Source organism: Mobula hypostoma, chromosome 6, assembly GCF_963921235.1.
Source record: "Mobula hypostoma chromosome 6, sMobHyp1.1, whole genome shotgun sequence".
Classification (NCBI taxonomy): domain Eukaryota; kingdom Metazoa; phylum Chordata; class Chondrichthyes; order Myliobatiformes; family Myliobatidae; genus Mobula; species Mobula hypostoma.
The window spans coordinates 82932334-82952943 of NC_086102.1; the positions used below are offsets into that span (position 1 = coordinate 82932334).

At 42.3% G+C, this 20610-nt stretch overlaps 1 protein-coding gene across 1 annotated transcript in view; it reads right to left on the bottom strand.

Annotated features, from left to right (window-relative positions):
• The window catches only part of wwc3 (WWC family member 3), a 242686-nt gene that overhangs the window by 45516 nt on the left and 176560 nt on the right, over positions 1-20610 (bottom strand). The window contains exons 6-9 of the mRNA XM_063051088.1: positions 19555-19684; positions 10630-10776; positions 7430-7503; positions 1778-2020 (exon numbers count right to left, since the gene is read on the bottom strand). Coding sequence (XP_062907158.1) covers positions 1778-2020; positions 7430-7503; positions 10630-10776; positions 19555-19684 — 594 coding nt within the window. The remainder of the gene's footprint in view (positions 1-1777; positions 2021-7429; positions 7504-10629; positions 10777-19554; positions 19685-20610) is intronic.

The following is a 20610-nucleotide window of genomic DNA, read 5'->3' on the forward strand; positions in this document are numbered from 1 at the left end:
AAACATTTCTTACAGCCATAGTCTCTTCACCGACGAAAGGGACGACAGCTACAACTAAATGCAATAAGGCTTGTTACTGGGCAAAAGTGAAATTTGCTGTTACCGCATTTGTTTGCCTTTACTTTTGCCATGTCTTTCTGTATTATTTTGCTGTATTTAACATGTGCAATAAAACAAGTTACTGGGCAAAAGTGACAATTGCATCTATTGAACACTTCCACAAGCAATACATTAATAAAGCACCTTGTTAAATGTACAAAACGTGTCTGCATCAGTGTTATCTTGTATTTCCATACAATGTTACATTAGGCTGTTACCCATCTATTGTCAGATATTGTTGTGGTGTTGGAGGTTGTGTTAAAGAAAACAATGAAATTCTGCGCTGCCACCACCGTTTGTTCCGACACGTCATGACAGCGGTTTTAAAATTAGCCAGTTACCCCGTACACACTACAATGGCCAACTGGCGTTTTCAGATTTAAATACTCTGGAGAGTGTTTCAGAAAAGCTCCATTTTCGGGGGAGGAAAACGCCGTTTCAGTGTGGATGTAGGGTCAAAACGAAGAAAAAAAGCTTCGGTTACAGACATATCCGGTCTAGTGTGGACGTAGCCTGAGAAGGTGGGAGGAAGAAGAGAGCATGTGATAGGTGAAACTGAGGGAGGAGGAGGAGGGGTGAAATAAAAAGCTGGGAAGTTGATTGGTAAAAGAGATGAAGAACTGGAGAAGGGGGAATCTGATAGGAGAGGACAGAAGACCAAGGAAGAAAGGGAAAGAAGAAGAGCACCAGCAGGAGGTGATGGGCAGGTAAGGATTTAACCACTTCTCCTCCACCACCACTCTCTGGAGAGAGTTTATCTACTGCTATCTTTTATAAACCCACTGATTTTCACAGGTACCTGGACTATACCTCTTCTCTCAATTCTTCCTTCTTCTCTACATCTGCTCTCAGGACAAGGCTTTTCATTCCAGAACTACTGAGATGTCCTCCTTCAAAGAAAGCAGCTTCCCTTCCTTCACCATCAATGCTGCCCTCAACTGCATCTCTTCCATTTCGCACACATCTGCTCTCACCCCATCATACTGCCACCCCATCAGGGATAGAGTTCCTCTTATCCTCACCTACCACCCCACCAGCCTCCATATCCAGCACATAATTCTCCGTAACTTCCGCCATCTCCAAAGGGATCCTACCATCAAGCACATCTGTCCCTCCCCCGCACTCTCTGCAGGAATCGTTCCCTAATTAAATGCCTTAGGTTTACCCTTCAGCCGAATAAGAACATGCTCCTGGATACCTGCTATCACAATCACAATACAAGTATAATACAAGTAAGCCTCTCACTTACAATTCAAACAAACTCACCCAATCAACCACAAGATTAGTCCTGTTCCAGTTCAGGACATTAACCTGTCCCATCCTTTTCCGTCACTATCTTAAAACTAATAGAACTACGGTCACTAAAGCCAAAGTGCTCCATGATTACCACTTCACATACATGATAATACGACACTCCAGACAGTCTCCCTCACACGTGGAAACCAGGAAGCAAACCAACAACCTTTAATATCTCGTAACAGAGTGCACTGCATTGGAGGTCAATGAGTGATCCCCAGTGAGAAGAACGAGATGTTCAAGGCAGAAAGCATGCCAGAATAATATGATGGCCATTCAACAACAGGTACCACTGCATGGTTTAATGAAGGATAGGCGGGTACCTTAGATTATATTTGCTGATTAAAACGATGCATTGCAAACAAACCAATGAAACACAAACCTTTCCGTCAGCTGCTGGCAGGGAACAGCTTGTGCACGATGGATGTCGTCCTCCAGCCGCTGGCGCTCGGCCTCGAGCCGAGCTAGTTCCTCGGGCAGGCGTTTCTGTTGGCTGATGAGCTGCAGCTCCTGGAGCAGGGCCTCCTTCTCTCGGATCAGCTGCAGCCGGTCCCAATCGGCCTCGGCCCTTCCTGGCCACGTCTCATTGTCCAGCTGAGCGAGCTGCAGCTGGATATTGGAAACTCTGAGAGGGGGTGGGGTGAGAGAGAGGACAATGCAATCACTACACACCACATACCAGGGCTGATTTATCCTAGTCGTTTCGGCATTGTTAAGCAATTCTGCAGGCTTCAGAGGCTGGGAACAACATACAGTATACGGGGATTAAGAGAAGGGTAATTAACCGCTAACATGATCTTTACTGTGTTACACCAGACCTTAATCCAGCAATGATTAGAATATTGTATGTACTTTAGCCCTCCTCATAAAGTAGGTAATCCAGAAGCCTTGGAAAGGATTTAACAGATGCAAATTAAAATATTTTATTTATACTGCTGTACAAAATCAAGGCATGCTGCATTCAGTGTTGAATTTTAACAGAGAATAGAATAAGCATTTCAAGCTGTGGTGAATTAGGGTCACTAGACTTGCTTTGGCTCTGAATTCTGTGGTGTTACTTCAGTCCAATGACATTAACTTTATATGGCCAGTAGATGGTGCCTACATTTGTTTTGATTCTGGCAAATAGTTCTCACCTTTATGCCAACACCAATCAGGACGATTTATTGTGTTTATTGCTTGAAACCTAATTAGCCTTCTCCGTAATTACATGGTCGTATTTGAATCCAAACATTGGCACGTTATGTCAGGGCCACCAGATAAGCTGGAAAGGCTGGAGGTGGGAAACCAGTGCCAACTTTGTAGCAGATGTGCACAGCAGAAAAGCAGCATGAGTGCCGAGATGTTGTCTATATGGCCATTTCCAAGTGGGAGATAGAGATGATAGATCAGATGTGCTGAAGCAGAGAACATCTCAGACATCACCCTCACCATTACAAGTGGAAAAGTCCCTCACACCCTCTGCTGTTTTCTCTTACTTCCTTGTAACATAGGAGGCCGTTCGACTCATCAAATCTATACTGGGTCTCAGAGCAATTCCATCCATCATATTGCCGCACATATTTCCCTGTCACTTATTCTCTTTCAAATGAGAATCAACTTCTTGTCCCCTCCCCACCAACGGCCATTCCCCCCCCCCCAATTCTCCTACAGCCCAACCACCCACACTAAGGACAATTTACAACAGACAAACAACCTACCTACCAGTACAGCTTTGGGAGGAAACCAATACACCCAGAGGCAACACAGTCAGTCACAGGGAGAACACGTAAATGTGGCACAGATGGAGCCAGGTTCACTGGAGTAGTGAGGCAACAGAACCACATTGTATGCCACGGCATATAATGAATACACATCCACTAGGTACGATATTACACAAAGACAGAATGGAGTTGGTACAAGTGAGGTTAAAGAGAAGATTACCTTTATTGTTCACATGCGCATCAAAACATACAGTGAAACACATCGCCAACACAGCCCAAAGATGTGCTGGGGGCATCCTGTAAGTATTGCCAACATGGCATGCTCACAGCTTACTAACCCTAACCAGTACATCTTTTGGAATGCAGGAGAAAACTGGAGCACCCGCAGGAAGCCCACACCGTCACGGACAGAACGTACAACCTCCTTACAGACTGCGGTGGTAATGAATCCCGACCTCGTCATCACTGGTGCTGTAAAGCGCTACACTGCTGTGTCACCCACAACTTTACGTTGCGGCATCTTTCACAGCTTTATCATTGCTTCAAACTGTCGTAGAATTGACAGGAGTGCTTCTTTTGGAATCGGTTGCATTTGTAAAGCAACAATATTTGGGTAACATTAATTTCTCAATGCCTCTTGGGGATCTGATAATGCATTTAGTAAGGCCTGGAGTCAAAAAAAAACATGCATTGATAAACTGTGTCTTTGTTCTAATAATCCAACACATTGGCTTTTGAAATCCTCTAAAGCAAACTGCACCTACACCAAACTGCACACTGCAATTAACCTCCTGCATTATGACAGTGGAGACAGTTCAAAAGTAATGGGAAAGCAAATGATGGTGCCCCAAGATTGTGAACAGCACTGTTTAAATTAAAGTCTTCACCTGTATACTCCATTCACTTCCCAAATACTTCAAGTAGTTGTCTGCTTTTATATTGTTTCATGTATCATCTTCATATTAAGTATTTTTAATTTCAAAAATAAGACTTTATTCATAATAAAAAAAATACATATAAGGGAATAAATAGTGTGAGGACTGCCATCTTAAGAAAATTAAATTCCATACAAATAAACATCTATCCCAAAACAGTTAAGCTTTCAGAAGTTAATATGGCAAGCCTGTCAGGAAACCAATAATTGCTTCTCTCAGCTGAAGAGCTGCAGGACTTTTTTTGTGAAAAAATTAGTACAATGCAGCAGACTCTCTCACCCACAGGATGCTGGAACTAACTCGAAACTGATGCCAGCCACAGAGAGCTAAAGCAAGGGGAAAGAAACTGCACTGGTAAACAAAGGTTCTTCAGTAGTAACAAGAAGCTGAGAACAGGAATGCATGATGAATGAAGAGTGCGACCACAAAGATAACACCTACAGCAATGCCTGCAATACACATAACATTGAAACTTCCTTCCAGCACAGTGCTGCATCCTTTCAAAGCAGTTATCCAAGCAAGAGAAAAAGCAGTCTGCCTTCTAACCCCACCAGGACCTTCACTAGAATGCCAACCCCTAACGTAATTTGGTGAATTCTGCTGAGTAATGACTATCATTACTAGAGAACGGGATCATTTTTTCCACACTGCATGAAGCACAGCTTGGCTCTAATGGCAAGAGAGTTGGTCTACAAACCAAGCTTATGGAAAAGCATTTTGTATGTTGCTTTCTAGTTGAAATGATTTACACTTTTCTGGGATTTGAATCCATCAGTATTCGGTGTCCCCACAGCTCAGCCCACACCAAAAAGACAAGCACCACATTCCCATCACCAGCACAGTCATTCCACTCAGAATCAACCCATCGTAGCACGGCAGCAAGGAGAGTCGATGCTTCTTACGGTGCCAGTGAGTCAGATTTAATGGGTACTGCCTGTGTGGAGTTTGCACATTATCCCCAGTTGTCCCCGTGACTAAATTAGTTTCCTCCCACACCTCAAAGGTATGCAGATTGGGTAGGTTAACTGATCACTATAAAATTGCCCCTTGTGTAAGGTAGGTGGGAGAAACAGGAGGGAGTTAAAATCATGGAGAGAATAAAAAGTGGGATTAATGCAGATTGGTGTAAATGTATCACTGATGGTCAGCATGAGTCATTGAGTCAAAAGGCCTGTTTCTGTGCTGCAAGATTCGGATTCAATTCAGCACTATTTCAGTAACAAACAAAAATCAAAATCGGCCATCCCAAATATCCTGCTGCTTTTTAAGCAGGTGGGTGTAGAAACTCACCAGTGCAGCACTGAGCTTTGCGAGCCTAGGAAACTCCTTTCCCTTCAAATTCACGTGGACAATGAATGATTCCCAAATCCAGCTCAGCTGGGATAGTCACAGAGTTCAATACCTTCAGGAACTCACCACCATGAATCAGACCCAAATTTTGGTTACATTGGAAAGCAGACAGGCAGAAAGGTAGACTCTTATTGTTGTATGAGTCAGTGCCTTCAGCAGACTACAGAAGAGACACTAATCATAAACAAAAATGCCCCCTAAACTAATACTAAATTAGACTTTTGAGAGCTGGCTTTGTAAAGTATAGAAAGGTCACATCATTATCTTCTCCCTAAACAAGCACCTAATCCAATGCTCAACTTTACTGCTGATGGGAAGATCCTTTTCAAATATGTTTTGAACTGTTATGCCATAAATTCTATAGCACAAGTATACCGGCATTGCAAAATTCAATTTAGTTAATGTTTGTTTTAGTGTAATAAAAGCAAACCCTGAATCTAATCAAATTACACACAACAGCCAGTTCTAGACTATCTTACATTACCCCACAAGGTCTGACTGCAGAGCTTGTGGCGTGACTCACTGCTGTACACCTGACATAATTTTCATATCATTGGACCAAAGACGAAGTCATACAGCAATCTCTGAGTGTTGCAGATGAAACTATACTTCCGTGTCTGGACAGTAGTTGTCCATGAGAACTCTGGGGTAAATTTGATTTTTAATTGCAGGAACCATGCAAATCCAAACCTAACTTTCCAACACCACAGAAAACCATCTCTTATCACCACTCCCTCCCGTGGCCCAGACTCTGCCAAGTCATAGGCCCCTGGCCTCTGACCTCAACCCCACTGGTAGGTACCTCCCCTCAGCCCATCCCTGAGCCCCAGTGATACTGTCAAACAACCAGACCATCAACACCCATCATCTCCTGGCCTCAACCCCACTCAAGCTCCAGTCACAAACCATCTTGCCAAACTCCAGAAACCTTTACCCAACGACACCAGCCTCTTTAAGAACCTCTTTCCCCTTGGCTAGTATTACAATGGGAAGGATCAAAGCCCTTTCACATGCTCTGGGGCACGACTTAAATGTTGTAATGATCAGTGAAAGGAGACAGTGGCTGTTGAAACACCACCGCTTGGCCAATGTAGCACCCCCACAATCTGGATGCATTGGCAATGACTACCCAGTGGCATCGAAGGAGCAGAATGAGTACTAAACATGCTTCATTGATATCAATGATTAACCACACAGGTCTGGTGCCCCTCTCTAATGAACAACATGGCATACTTGCAGTGCATTTATTGCCCACCTCTAGTTGCTGCAAAGGGCTGGAGGTGTTGGTTTTCCTTGAACCATGGAAAATAAGTTTTGGAAAATCCTTATCTACTTCAGAGAACAGCTAAGAATCAACCATAATGGTGTCACACCAACCACGTGTAGGCTGGACCACCTTCCCAAATCTTCTTCACAGGATAATGTTAACCAAATTACAATCACTTCCACAGGTACCCGAGGAAGGAACATGGGTAATATCCTGTATTAAAGACAAAATAGATTCAATGGGAGTTTCGTACAGATTAACACTCACCTGTTTTAATAGATAGGAGCAGCAAGAAAACTACCTAAAATTAAGGTCCAGTGATATCGTGGAGTGAATTTTACTATAGCAGTCCTGAGCTACATCCCTGACATGATGCTTGTGTCTTGAAGACAAAACTCACAGGAATTGTGAAAAGTTTGACAAGCTCAAAACCAATATTCTACATTGGTCCTTCACAAGCTACAGGATGAAATGGTCAGCTCTCTCTTTTGTCAGGGTCCATCTAGAACAGGATTCCCAACCGAGGGACACAGATCCCAGGGTTAATGGTAGAGATCTATAGCATTAAAAAAAGGTTGGAAACCCCCAATCTAGAATGCAGTGGGACTGAGCTCAGTGTACTAACTGCCTTGCAAATCATTGCACGGAACTAGAAAGTTAGCAAATATGTGACAACATCTTTGTTAAAAATACAACTTAGTAGGATAGTATGTTAAGTAAACACTGAATTGAGAGACAATAGGCAAAGATTGTTCTGGAAGATATTTAATGTTACATACCTCTTCTTGGCTTCTTCATACTGCCAACTAAGTCGAACTTTGTCAGCTAGCTTGGATCTCCCACCACATGAAAACTGTAAAGGATACATTAAATTTATCCAAGGTCAAGCATTGGTAAATCTAAGATCCAAAGTCAAAATGCCTAAAATCTCTGAATTTAATTAATTGTAACATCTGCCCTTCTGGAACCATTTAGCATTACTATCAAAACAAACATATGCACTTTCTATAGTGTGCAGAGGTGATCAATATATCAATACATAGTCGCAAGAAACTGCACTCTTTGTGTTAATGCTTTGGTCTCAAAGTTAGGCTGTGGTGGGTATATAGAGTATTTTATATAAAACCAAGAGGATGAGCATTTGGAAAGGATGCTTTCCCTTCTTAAATGAACAGTGGGATTTGAATGCATCTAAACCAAATTACACAGTTGAGTAGCATGGAAAAGATCAATTATATTTTATTCATCAGTTGCATATAGGCAACTATAGATACAGCTATGGATTGTCAATCATTTACCCAGGCATGAAGCAATTCTTTTCCCATTTAGATAAATTAGACAAATCTTGCCCACTGATTGCCTAAATTCCAGGATATGATCAGGGGTAGAGAATTAATGGTCAATGACTCAAGTATTATACTGATGAAAATAATTATTATATCAGAACTCAGCAAATGAGTTGGTACAAGGCAACAAGCAGCAGAGAAATAAACCAAAATAAAAATCAGTCACCAGTATAAAATACACATCTTCTATGTATCATGCCATCTTTCAAATTGACTAAATTGTTCCTAAAAATTGGCTTCTAGTTTGATGATCAATAACAATTTGAATGAATAAATTACCATTACATTGAAACTCTCGTAGAGTAATTGAATAGGATTGACCAAGCAATCCACACCACTGTTGAGTCACTACTCTCTTCTAATCTTCAACTGCATTCCCTTATGCAACAAGTCACTTCAAATGCTTTCTTGCCCTTCCTCAGCTTCTTGTTCCATTTACAGGACCATGAGAAATGACCAGTCCATTTCCCTTCACGGACAGCTATCCAAGCCTTCATATTTCTCAAATAAATTGAGTCTGTGGTATTCGGGACTTATGATCCAGATGTGCAATATGGCAGTTTAGACAATGTATTCCTGGCATTACATATAACTAACTTTTGCAAATGCTGCATACTGATATCAAGAGAGCAACTTTTCTATATGTGCAAACCCGAAGAAGTGTAGACCTTACAACTTGGAGAAGTGATACCGTAGGTAAATTTGCCAAATGCATCCTATAGCAAAGAGCAAGAGTACCAGAAATTGCCAATTAAATTAGCCCTTGAACTTCCCCTACCGCTTAACAGTTGACTATTTAGCTATTTTCTTGGATTTCGTCTACTTTCTTGCCCATCCCACATACTTCGATTTCCCTATTGACCAAAAGTCTGCATCAATCTTTGTGACCTTTATAGCTCAGCATATACACTCCGTGTCCCCTTTACTAGGTATATCTGCTCAATAATGTAAATATCTAAGCAGCCAATCATCAATCACTCAAAGCATAAAAGCATGCAGACGTGGTCAGGAGTTTCAGTGGTTATTCAGGCTAAACAACAGAATGACGAAAAAATGTGATCAAAGTGACTTTGACCATGGAATGATTGTTGGTGCCAGACGGGGTGGTTTGAGTATCTCAGGAACTGCTAATCTCCTGGAATTTTCACGCACAACAGTCTCCAGAGTTTACAGATAATAGTGTAATAAACAAAAAAAGAGACATTCAGTGATTAGCAGTTCTGTGAGCAAAAACACTTTTTTAATGATAGAGGTCAGAGTCAAATTAGTTCAAGCTGACAGGAAGGTGACAATAACTCAAATAATCATGCAATACAACAGTGGTATGCAGGAGAGCATCTCTGAACACACAACACAGTGAACCTTGAAATGGATAGGGTAAAACAGTAAAAGACCACAAACGTATAGAAATACACTCAGTGGCCACATTATTAGGTAGCTCTTGTACCTAATAAAGTGGTCACTGAGTATATAGTTTTATAAGTACAGTCTGTCAAAGATTCATGATCCTAAGAAAGAAGAAATTACTCCATATCATGTTAACCTGAGATTATATATCTAAGGGGAGCTGTTCTTGGAGTATCTATGCCTCAAGCACTCTTGCAATACCTTTCAATACAATCTTATTTGGCTGTAGAATAATAGCACAATTGTAATTAGTGCATGATAATCTGCAGGATTAGTGTGAGAGCATCCTCCTAGCTCTTCAAGGCAACATTTTGTGAGACCAGAGTCAAATAGGACAGACCAGTGAAGATGACAGGCTCCCTTCCCAAAAAAGAAATCAAACAACTGGTTGAGTTTTTGAACTTTATTGTTGGAATTTTAGCTCCATATTTTAAAGACTGAATTAAAATTCCCAAAAATTCCAGAGTGGGATTTGAACTGTGTTAGGGCTTTCGACCTGAATGTGGATTGTAGATTAAATTTAAAATGCAGAACTGGACAATAGTTTTCCTGGAACTGTAGACACCAGTTAATTGAAAACCGACATTGCTGATTAACAACCATTTTGGGTGTCTGGAGTGTGGGTGCAAAGAAGGAAGGTTGAAAATTATATGTAATTCAAAGGAAGCATTGTAACTATAGAATTGCCCTGAAGCTAGCTTTGATCTTTAGCATAGAATATTGGGTCAAACAGGCCTCTTCCTCCAAGAGCATCTCATTTTGTTGAACAAACCACTTCTGTATCCACCAGCTTCAGTGCCTCTCTGGTAACTTTGTTCATACTACAACAAACTGATGCTTGCAGCATTATTGTCGACCAGTTCTTTAGATTTCTATCACAGTAACAATGATGCTCTCACCCCCACGGACTCTTATCTAGGCTTTGTAAGTTTTAACAGATATAAATTTTAACTTAGTTCATGCCAAAATGGATTTTCACAAGAAGATAATGGTGATGTAGAACTCTTCTATTGTTAGGCTGCACTCAGATGCAAATTATCTAACAACCAAATGAAAATGACTTTGGTCAATCTTCTCCAGTGGCTCCTAATGGGAATCAGACACACAGATTTTTAATTTTGCTTTCTGTGAGTGCACAGCCAGCATGGATTTTATCAGCATACACTGAATCACAACACTGTTGGCTAAAAAGTTTATAGATAGGTTGAAGCCTTTCAAAAACATACCTCTCCGATGATGTCTGTCTGCGAACCTGCTTCGCGGTACTGCCGTGATAAGCAGTCAGAGGAGAGGCCTGTGTTCGTCTGGAGGTCCTGTAATGAGTTCTCAATGTAACAGCTACTCCTGAACTCATCTGTTAGCCTGGACAGGCTCTGAAAAGAAGCACAAAAGAAATACAGTTCTTAACTTGGTACGAGCATGTCAACTGACAAGCAAACACTTAAAGGAACCACTTCAATTTCACATTTGAAATGAGAAATCTCAACAATTTTATTTAAACATGTTGAGCACTAAATCTGTGCACAGTCTTATAGGTTAGACCAAACATCAGAATGAGGATCTTGCTAACTGGCTCCTGTAGACTACTATTGGTGGTAAGGGAATTGGGGAGGGAAGATAGAAGGTTGGGAATTCATGGGTATGTGAGGTTCAGGAAATAAGTGGGAGATGGAATTGAGTGACTGCAGAGATTTAGTTTACTTTGGCTTACATTCAGCACAGCCTTCAGGGGTGTAAGAGCCTGCTGTACTCTACTTTCTGTGCTGTGAGGGTTGGCTCAGACTGAATGGGCCAATGGCCTTCTATGATAAAATAATGGACTCTGAGAGCTGTGTCACTAACTATGAGGATGATGCCCGAGACACTGTTGATTCCCGTCCTGTCCATTGCTTCTCACTTACAAATGGCTGAGGGAGTAGGGAATGGGACTGATGGGTATGCTACAGGAGCTTTGGTGGGCCAAATGGCTTTCACCTATACTCTAAGAAAACGCTGCAAATATGAGAAAAAGAAGATACTACATAGAGAGTAATGTTGGGTAATTGCTTTAATTTATGTATCAGCACAGGCTGTGTGTGGTGACTGTGGCTACTAGGTGCTAGGCCCCACCTCTCCCTTCTGCAAGGGCAGGAATAAAAGTGGAGAGGCTTGTGCAGAAGGATATTGTTATTTTTGGCAAATGGAGTGGTATGTCATCTCATAAAATGAAAGTGTCACGTTCAGAATGAAGGAAATACCTACCAAAATGCCCTTTTAATCACAAAAAAAATGCCTAATAATAAATAAGAAATAATCCAATTGATTCTTTGAGCAAATGACAATCACTGCCTCAATTGTAACAAGATCCTTGGGACGTGCCACTAACAAATATAGCCAAGTGCTCACATATTCTCTTATACCAGTATTATCCAACAAAGGATGCCATTCAATCCATTGTGCCTGCGCCAGCTCATTGAAAGAACTGTTCAAAGTACAAAGTTCAAAGTCAATTTATTATCAAAGTATGTATATGTAACCATATACTACCTTGAGATTCACTTCCTTGCAGGCAGTCATGGTAGAACAAAAAATACAACAAAATCAATGAAAAACTACACACTAACAAAGACAAACAACCGATACACAAAAAACTGTGCAAATAAACACATACATAAAAATAAATAGATAGATAGAAAGATAGACAGACACATACATAGAGCGAACATGAGTTGTAGAGTCCTTGTAAGCAAGTCTATAGGTTTGAAATCAGTTCAGAGTTGAGGTGAGTGAAGTTATCCACACTGGTTTAGAGCCTGATGGTTGAAGGGTAATAACTGCCCCTGAATCAGTCCTGAGTCAAAACTGTTAAATCAGTTTTATTTCCCAATTCTTTCACCAGAATTCTTTTATCTTTTTTCTACTGAATCCAAAAGCTGTCAGAAGACATTCCAGATCATGTTGGATTCAACAGGGTAACTTTTTCTTCTGTTCCCTTTTACTTTCTATGCCAGCGACCTCAAATCTGTGTTCTCGACTGATGCCATTGAATACTGGATAATATTGAAACACTGGAACAGAAGTTAGCAACTCAATCACAATGTCATTCACGACTCATCTCTAGCTCGTTATCATTTACCCCGTTGTGATGCAAACACACAATACCTTTACCACACTGAAATCTGTAACAACCAGAACATTTTGAGTTGATCCACAACCTGCCCAGAAGCAAGTTCAAAATTAGGGCCAGTACAAGAGTGCAGCAGTTACTGCTACAGCCAAGGTCCTAGTTCAGTCTTCACTGTGGCCACTGTCTCCTTATAAATGAATGGGGTACCGCAAGGCTCGGTGCTGGGAACGCAGCTATTTACAATATACATTACTGATTTAGATGAAGGGATTAAAAGTAACATTATCAAATTTGCAGATGACACAAAGCTGGATGGCAGTGTGAAATGTGAGGAGGACGTTATGAGAATGCAGGGTGACTTGGACAGGTTGGGTGAGTGGGCAGATGCATGGCAGATGCAGTTTAACGTGGATAAATGTGAGGTTAAAGGCAGATTACTATCTGAATGGTGTCAAGTTAAGAAAAGGGGAAGTACAACGAGATCTAGGTGTCCTTGTTCATCAGTCACTGAAAGTAAGCATGCAGGTACAGCAGGCAGTGAAGAAAGCTAATGGCATGTTGGCCTTCATAACAAGGGGAGTTGAGTATAGGAGCAAAGAGGTCCTTCTGTACTTGTACAGGGCCCTGGTGAGACCACACCTGGAGTATTGTGTACAGTTTTGGTCTCCGAATTTGAGGAAGGACATTCTAGCTATTGAGGGAGTGCAGCGTAGGTTCATGAAGTTAATTCCTGGGATGGCAGGACTGTCATATGTCGAAAGATTGGAGCAACTGGGGTATACACTGGAATTTAGAAGGATGAGAGGGGATCTGATTGAAACATATAAGATTATTAAGGGATTGGACACGCTAGAGGCAGGAAACATGTTCCCGATGTTGGGGGAGTCCAGAACCAGAGGCCACAGTTTAAGAATAAGGGGTAGACAATTTAGAATGGAGGTGAGGAAAAACTTTTTCACACAGAGGGTTGTGGTTCTGTGGAATGCTCTGCCTCAGAAGGCAGTGGAGGCCAATTCTCTGGATTCTTTCAAGAAAGAGTTAGATAGAGCTCTTAAGGATAGCAGAGTGAAGGGATATGGGGAGAAGGCAGGAAAAGGGTACTGATTGCCGATGGTCAGCCATGATCACAGTGACTGGTGGTGCTGGCTCGAAGGGCTGAATGGACTACTCTTGCACCTATTGTGTATTGAATGCTTTCTTTGGCCATTTCGTTTTCCTCCCATATTCCAAGGACATGCTGGCAGGATAGTTGGCTCCTTAATGCAGATAAATGACAAAATACTACATAGGGTGTTGGTGGGCACATGATGGATATCAAGTTGCACATGAAGGGTATCAAGTTGCACATCAACAGGACATTACAAGGAGGGGGGATAGGTTTGATAGGATTACTCAGTTGGGAGCAGGTACATACCCGAAGTCCTTCTTGTGTGTCATAAGACAGTACATAACCCACTATAAAAAAAACTTATGAAATTGGACCAGAAAATGCTGAAATTACTCCAGAAAACTAGCTGACATTTCACATCAACAATCCTTACATTGCTTCCTGAATGGCCTCAAACCAGTTTTAAAGTGAGATTGACTTCTACTGGATTTCTATGGTCAGGAATGGAACCTCTCTACATATGCCCACATCACATTTGCGAACTCATCGAGGCAGGTCACCCACTCAGACCTGCACCCAACTGTAGGTAGACTTGCTAGTGATTGTGCATCGCCATTGGGAAACTGAGCTTCCTGTGCAATGGAGCTCTAACAGTGGGAGTCTTCTGCCTGGCTGGATGCCCTGTAGATGCTGCTAGCTGAGCATTGCAGTCCACAGGTTTCCAGCTCTGAGGTCAAACAAAGGTGTGTACACCATACGCAGTTACAACTGGCTGGAAAGTCGCTCAATATTCTGGGCATAGCTGAATCACATATTTAACTATCTCGATAATTTCATACAGCTTCTCCATTCATCGCTTTTATCCTCTTGATTCAACAGAATTATAGATTTGGCCTTCTTTTCAGGCACAACTATTGTACAACATGTCAATCACTCCTGCAATACAGCATTTTACGAATGTTACACCACATTTTACTTCAGAAGAATTGATGAAGATATCTTGCACCAAGAAGATACGGTAAACTGTCAATTCAGGACTTTAAAACATCAATGTATGAAGATATATGGTTCTAGTACATTTATCTGTCGGCAAGGAGTATATGGCCTTTGATCCTCTGTTGATTAAGTTCTGGTGTGAGTCAATTAGCCAGCTTTATCAATTTCACCACTTTACCATTACAGGAGGGTGGTGACGAATGTCTCAAAACATAGCATTTGTAATAGAAATAAGACCTTATTATATCCCACAGTACAATTAAAGGAAAATGAGTCAGAATTCTGTTCTATATATCTGCTGATGTTAAGACTAGGTTCATAATATTCTGCCAGTAAGTCCCAGTCTTAAGAGCCTGAGGCTACGTCTACACCACGCCGGATAATTTTGAAAACGCTGGTTTCGGGTAAAAATGACAGGCGTCCCCATTAAGTGTTTTTCAAAATATCTGTCCACATTAGACGGATATTTGGGCGATTCTCCTCTACTGGGCATGCGCAGAACACACAGAAAACAAGCGAAGAGGAAATGGTATAAGTGGTATGCGTTTGTCCAGTTATGGAGTAGAACAAGTTAAAAGGAATTGCTCTTGGCTGTCGCGCAGGAGGACTTAAAACTAAAAATAAAACAAATACTGGAGCCTATAGAGGCAACCGACAGGGAGTTCACGGACAGTATGACCCAGCTGACGACAAACATTGAAAAACTGACCAACTCTGTTGGATTAATAAAGCACCTTGTTAGATGTATGAAAACATGTCTGCATCAGTGTTATCTTGTATTTCCAAAAATGTTACATTAGGCTGCTACACATCTGTTGTCAGAGAAGTACTTGCATAAATAGGTAAACCACCTTGGTTCTTGATCCTCCAAAATATTCCGCATGGATTTTAAACTGGAGGTGGCAGAGGGCATTTTCTGTCCTTACCTTCATACAAGCAAGGACAGAAAACAGGGCAAAGTGAGTATACTTATTTATTCAGTAAGCTATGGGTCAAAGTATTTGGTAAGTACATTTCTAACTCTTCTGGCTTCAGTCTCGTTGCCATCTGTTCTGAAATTATTAGGTTCTGCGAAGCGCAGAATCAAATATTGCTGTGATGATTGTACGCTCTAGTATCAGTTGTTTGGCGACAATAAAGTAGTAATAATAATTAATAACAATAAAACAATGAAATGCGGTGCTGCTGCCATTGTTCCAGCACGTCATGACAGCGGTTTTAAAAAGATCCGGTTACCCCGTACACACTGCAAACAGATATTAGGCGTTTTCAGATTTATTCACTCTGGAGACTGTTTCTGAAAATCTCCATTTTCGGGGAATGAAGACGCCGTTTTAGTGTGGACAGAGGGTGAAAATGAAGAGAAAAAGCTTTGTTTTCAAAATTATCCGGCCTAGTGTGGACGTAGCCTAAGTCATTGTTCTTTTGGAAAAAAAAACAGGATGATGTTCATTCCTTTCAAATGGAGCTCATTACCATAACCATTATGCCAAACAGAACTACTGTAAGAGTTAAGTAAGATCTTCCTAGTCACTGTTTTTAGACTAAATATCACTTGGTGCTTTCTAAAGCAATTGGCTGCCAGACTGGGTCAAAAGCAGGCTCCAAATGAACCAGTACAAGGGATTAATCTACTTGACCTTGTCCTCCTCAGTCTACCTGTGGCAGATGCACCTGGACAGGATGACATTGGTAGAAAAGTCTTCAGAGGATTGTGCAGTGGTCAAAATCCAGTCTTCCCTTTCTATTATGTTGGGTGGCACTATGGAAGTGCTAAAGGGGTTGGACTTAGATCTGGATTCCCAAAAGTGTGTATCCATGAGGCTCTGTGGACCATCAGCACTGAAGGTGCTGAGAGGACAGCTCATCTTGGCTCTCTTCTGACATTCCCACCATCACAACTGCCGATCTTCAAGTCATTCGGTTCAGGCCATGTGATGTTAAGTAGTTATGGATGCAGCAAAGGCTACAGAACAAGGCAACACTCACACCATGGAAATGAACACCTGTGCTCTACAGCAAAGCTGTTCCAGCACCACTACAATGTTGGCATCCACCCAACATGCAAAAGATTGCTCAGGTGTGCCCTGTCCACACAAAGCAGGCAAATCCAAACCACTTACAGTAATTACCACCCAATCTGACTGTGCTCAAACATCAGCAAAATGCTGAAAGCCATCATCAAAAGCACCATCATGTAGGGCTTGTTCTCCGCTATTCTACTTACTGATAACTAATTTAACATTTCATCCACATCTCTTCACTGCCTTGGTCCAAATGTGGACCAAGGACACAAATTCTGCAGGTGAAGTGACAGTGACTTGTCGTCAAAGCAGAATCTATCTGAGTGTGGCATCATGGGGCTCTAGCAAAGCTGAAGTTAGTGGCACCGTGAGGAGAACACTCCAGTGGATGGAGTCATACAAAGGCAGGTGGTTGTGGTTTTTGCATATCAGTTAGCCCAGACACAGTACATCACTTCAGGAGTTCCTCGGGGCATTGTCCCAGAATCAGAAAGGGGGTTTGAATGATCGTGAGAGAGACCACAAGTTGCAGGAGTACAGGAAAGAAAGAGGGAAGTGGATTGATGGGCTTGCTTTGCTGAGTCCTGGAATGGGATGAATGAACTTCCTTTTGCATTGAGATAACCCGGCACCCCGCAGGCTCTCACTCTGAGGATACACGAACAATACTTCAGGCAGCCCACAGCTTACTGATGCAGAACGCCAAGATGTCCAGTGTTTTTATTACAGCTAAAGATCATGCAACAATAAACCAAACAATAACAGATTTAAGATATTTGTTGTCACATTTCTTCAACAGCTGCATCAAAAAAAACCTCCTTATTCTGCTTCTGCAGCCTTCCTGTCAAGTCCTAGTGAGGTGTCTCAGCTCAAAATGTTGACTATTTATTCCCTTCCATAGATGCCGCATGATTTGCTGAGCTCCTGCAAAATTTTGTGCATGTTGCTCAGGGATTTCCAGTGTCTGTGGAATCTCTGGTGTGTTCCAGGCATACCCCAAAAGTTTATTCCTTCTTTCATAGTGCAATTTCTCACCTTAAAATACTGAATTCATGAATAATTAGATAAGGTCATTTTCATATAGAATGTTCATGATCAGGATAAGAGCACTATTAGAAAGGCAGGCAACATCTATGGAAATGCATAAACAGACGACGCTTTGGGCTGAGTCTCTTCGTCAGGACTGGAAAGCAAGGGGGAAGATGCCAGAATAAAAAGGTGGGGAGGGGAGATGTGGACAAGCTAGAATGTGATAGATGAAGCCAGATAGGGCAGCAAAGGAGGGAGAAGGGAGGTGGGGAAGGGTGAAGAGGTGGAGGGGGGTGGGAAGAGGTGGAGGGGGGTGGGAAGAGGTGGAGGGGGGTGGGAAGAGGTGGAGGGGGGTGGGAAGAGGTGGAGGGGGGTGGGAAGAGGTGGAGGGGGGTGGGAAGAGGTGGAGGGGGGTGGGAAGAGGTGGAGGGGGGTGGGAAGAGGTGGAGGGGGGTGGGAAGAGGTGGAGGGGGGTGGGAAGAGGTGGAGGGGAAGAGGTGGAGGGGAAGAGGTGGGAGGCAAAGTTGATTAAATTGATGTGCTCACCATGGGTACATGAACCAGCATCAATACAGCTGTCAATGTAGTGCAGAAGGAATTGGGGACCATTACCAGGGAAGGCTTGGATCATGGACTGTTCCATGTAACCAACGAAAAGGCAGGTGAAGCTCAGTGCCCAGGGCTACCCCTTGAGTCTGCACAAAGTGGGAGGAGCTGAAGGAGAAATTGATGAGGACAAGGACCAGTTCTGCCAGATGGAGAGTGGGTGGGTCAGAGGGGAACTGGCTGGGTCTATTGTCAAGAAAGCAGAAAACTTTAAGGCCTTTCAACACCTCATTTACCATCTGGGTAGTCTCCAGCCCCTTGGTATGAACATAGAATTCTCCAACTTCCGGTAATTCCCTCCCCCTACCTTCCCCTATCCCTATGTCACTCTGCCCCCTCCCCCAGCTGCCTACCACCTCCCTCATGGTTCCGCCTCCTTCTACTACCCATTGTGCTTCCCCCTATTCCTTCTTCACCTTTCCTGCCTATCACCTCCCTGCTTCCCCTCCGTCACCCCTTTATCCTTCCCCTTACTGGATTTTCACCTGGAACCTACCAGCCTTCTCCTTCCCACCCTCCCCCCACCTTCTTTATAGGGCCCCTGCCCCCTCCCTCTTCAGTCCTGACGAAGGGTTCCGGCCCGAAACATTGACTGTTCTTTTCCACGGATGCTGCCCGACCTGCTGAGTTCTTCGAGCGTGTTGTGACTGAAGCTTTAAGGCCTTCTTGATGGGGTGGGGGGTTAGTAATGTATAGGGACTGGACATCCATGGCAAAAATGAGGCAGTCAGGACTGAGAACCCTAATCCTTCCTCTATTCCCCACTATAGCCTGCCTATCACCTACCCCAATGTTCTTTTTTTTAAATTTCTCCCATGGTCCAATCTCCTCTCCCATCAGATTCTTTCTTTTTCAGTCCTTTACCTTTCCCACCCACCTGGTTTCATCCATCGTATTCTCGCCTCCTCCTCCCAAACCTGTCCCCACCACCACCTTTCTATTTTGGCATCTTCCCATTTGCTTTCCAGTCCTGATGAAGGGAATGGCCCGAAACACCAACTCTTTATTTATTTCCACAGGAATGCATCACCTGCATTTGCTCCAGCATTTTGTGAGTGTTCTCTGCATTTCCAGCATCTGCAGAACCTCTTGTGTTTATTATGCTTTTTATGACGACTTATTTTTCAAAAAAAAAAAACCAGCTTGGAATTTTAAAATAGCAAGTTGGACCCTAATTCACAAATTGCTATAGCAGGAAGCAGGATTTGCAATCATGCTTTATAATTAGCTTATGTGCCTGGGTATTACTAATTTTGACATTGTACAATGTGAAAAGTCTTACCTGAATAAGGTCCTGCCTTTCCTTTTCTCCTAAAGTAATTGATTTCTTGATTGTTCTCAGCTCATTCATTATTTCCTGGGCTTCATCCAGTTTATAGTTTGTTTGACTATCGGATATTTTACGGTCAATCCTGAGCCAAAAGAGAAACATAAATAAATGCTTGAGTGGTGTGTTTTACTTTCCTCCTCTTGGTGAGTCAGCACTATTTTTGGCTGGCAGAAATACTTCTCATATCTTTGTTATCAAAACCCTGATTGAGATTTCAAGTAACTATACTGAAGAAACACATTTACCACAACGATTGAAGAACCAGATTTCCTGGAGCTTAGTAACTCTATCCCGTAAAAACCCAGAGCTACAGAGGCTCTAAAGACCTCGGTCCGTGACAGGAAGGATCTTTGCCAAGAAGGAGAGATGGCCTACACTTTGGGACAACTTGAAAGATTGTCCCAGGACAGAGGATTCTGTCGAGCTGCTGTCGAGGAGGCCTGTGCACCATTAGGGGTGATGGGTTTAAGTAAGTAAATTCTGCAGCATTTCCTTTTGGGAAACTAGTTAACCATATATATGGTGTTGAGAACAAAAGAACTCGTGTTGTCTGATGTTGCCACCATGCATTTGGTACATAGAATTAGGGGTCAACAAGTTAAACTCAATCACAAAAGATTACAATATGGGTGCTTGCATGAGAACAAAGCTGCAATTTTACTTGTGCTTACTTTTATGGAAATGGTTCAATAAAAAGGTTTATATTTGAGGACTGATCAAGGTCTCAAGGGCCCTAAGTAATCCAGCTTGTCGAAATAGGCAATTATTTTTAAATGCTCCTTAAGCGGTGCAGAGGCTATGAAGAAGCACATTGTCTGAGGAAAGGATCAAATATAATAATAACTGGAGTGCAAGATAGATATATAAATTTAATCATGCAAAGTCCTTTTAGCTGATTTCACTGTGAAAAGCACCAGAAAGATTTATCTTCAGTAGCAATGATCAGCTGATCTGCATGTGGTTCCCACCAGAAGGATAGCACACAGCAAAACCCTGAAACAAACAACC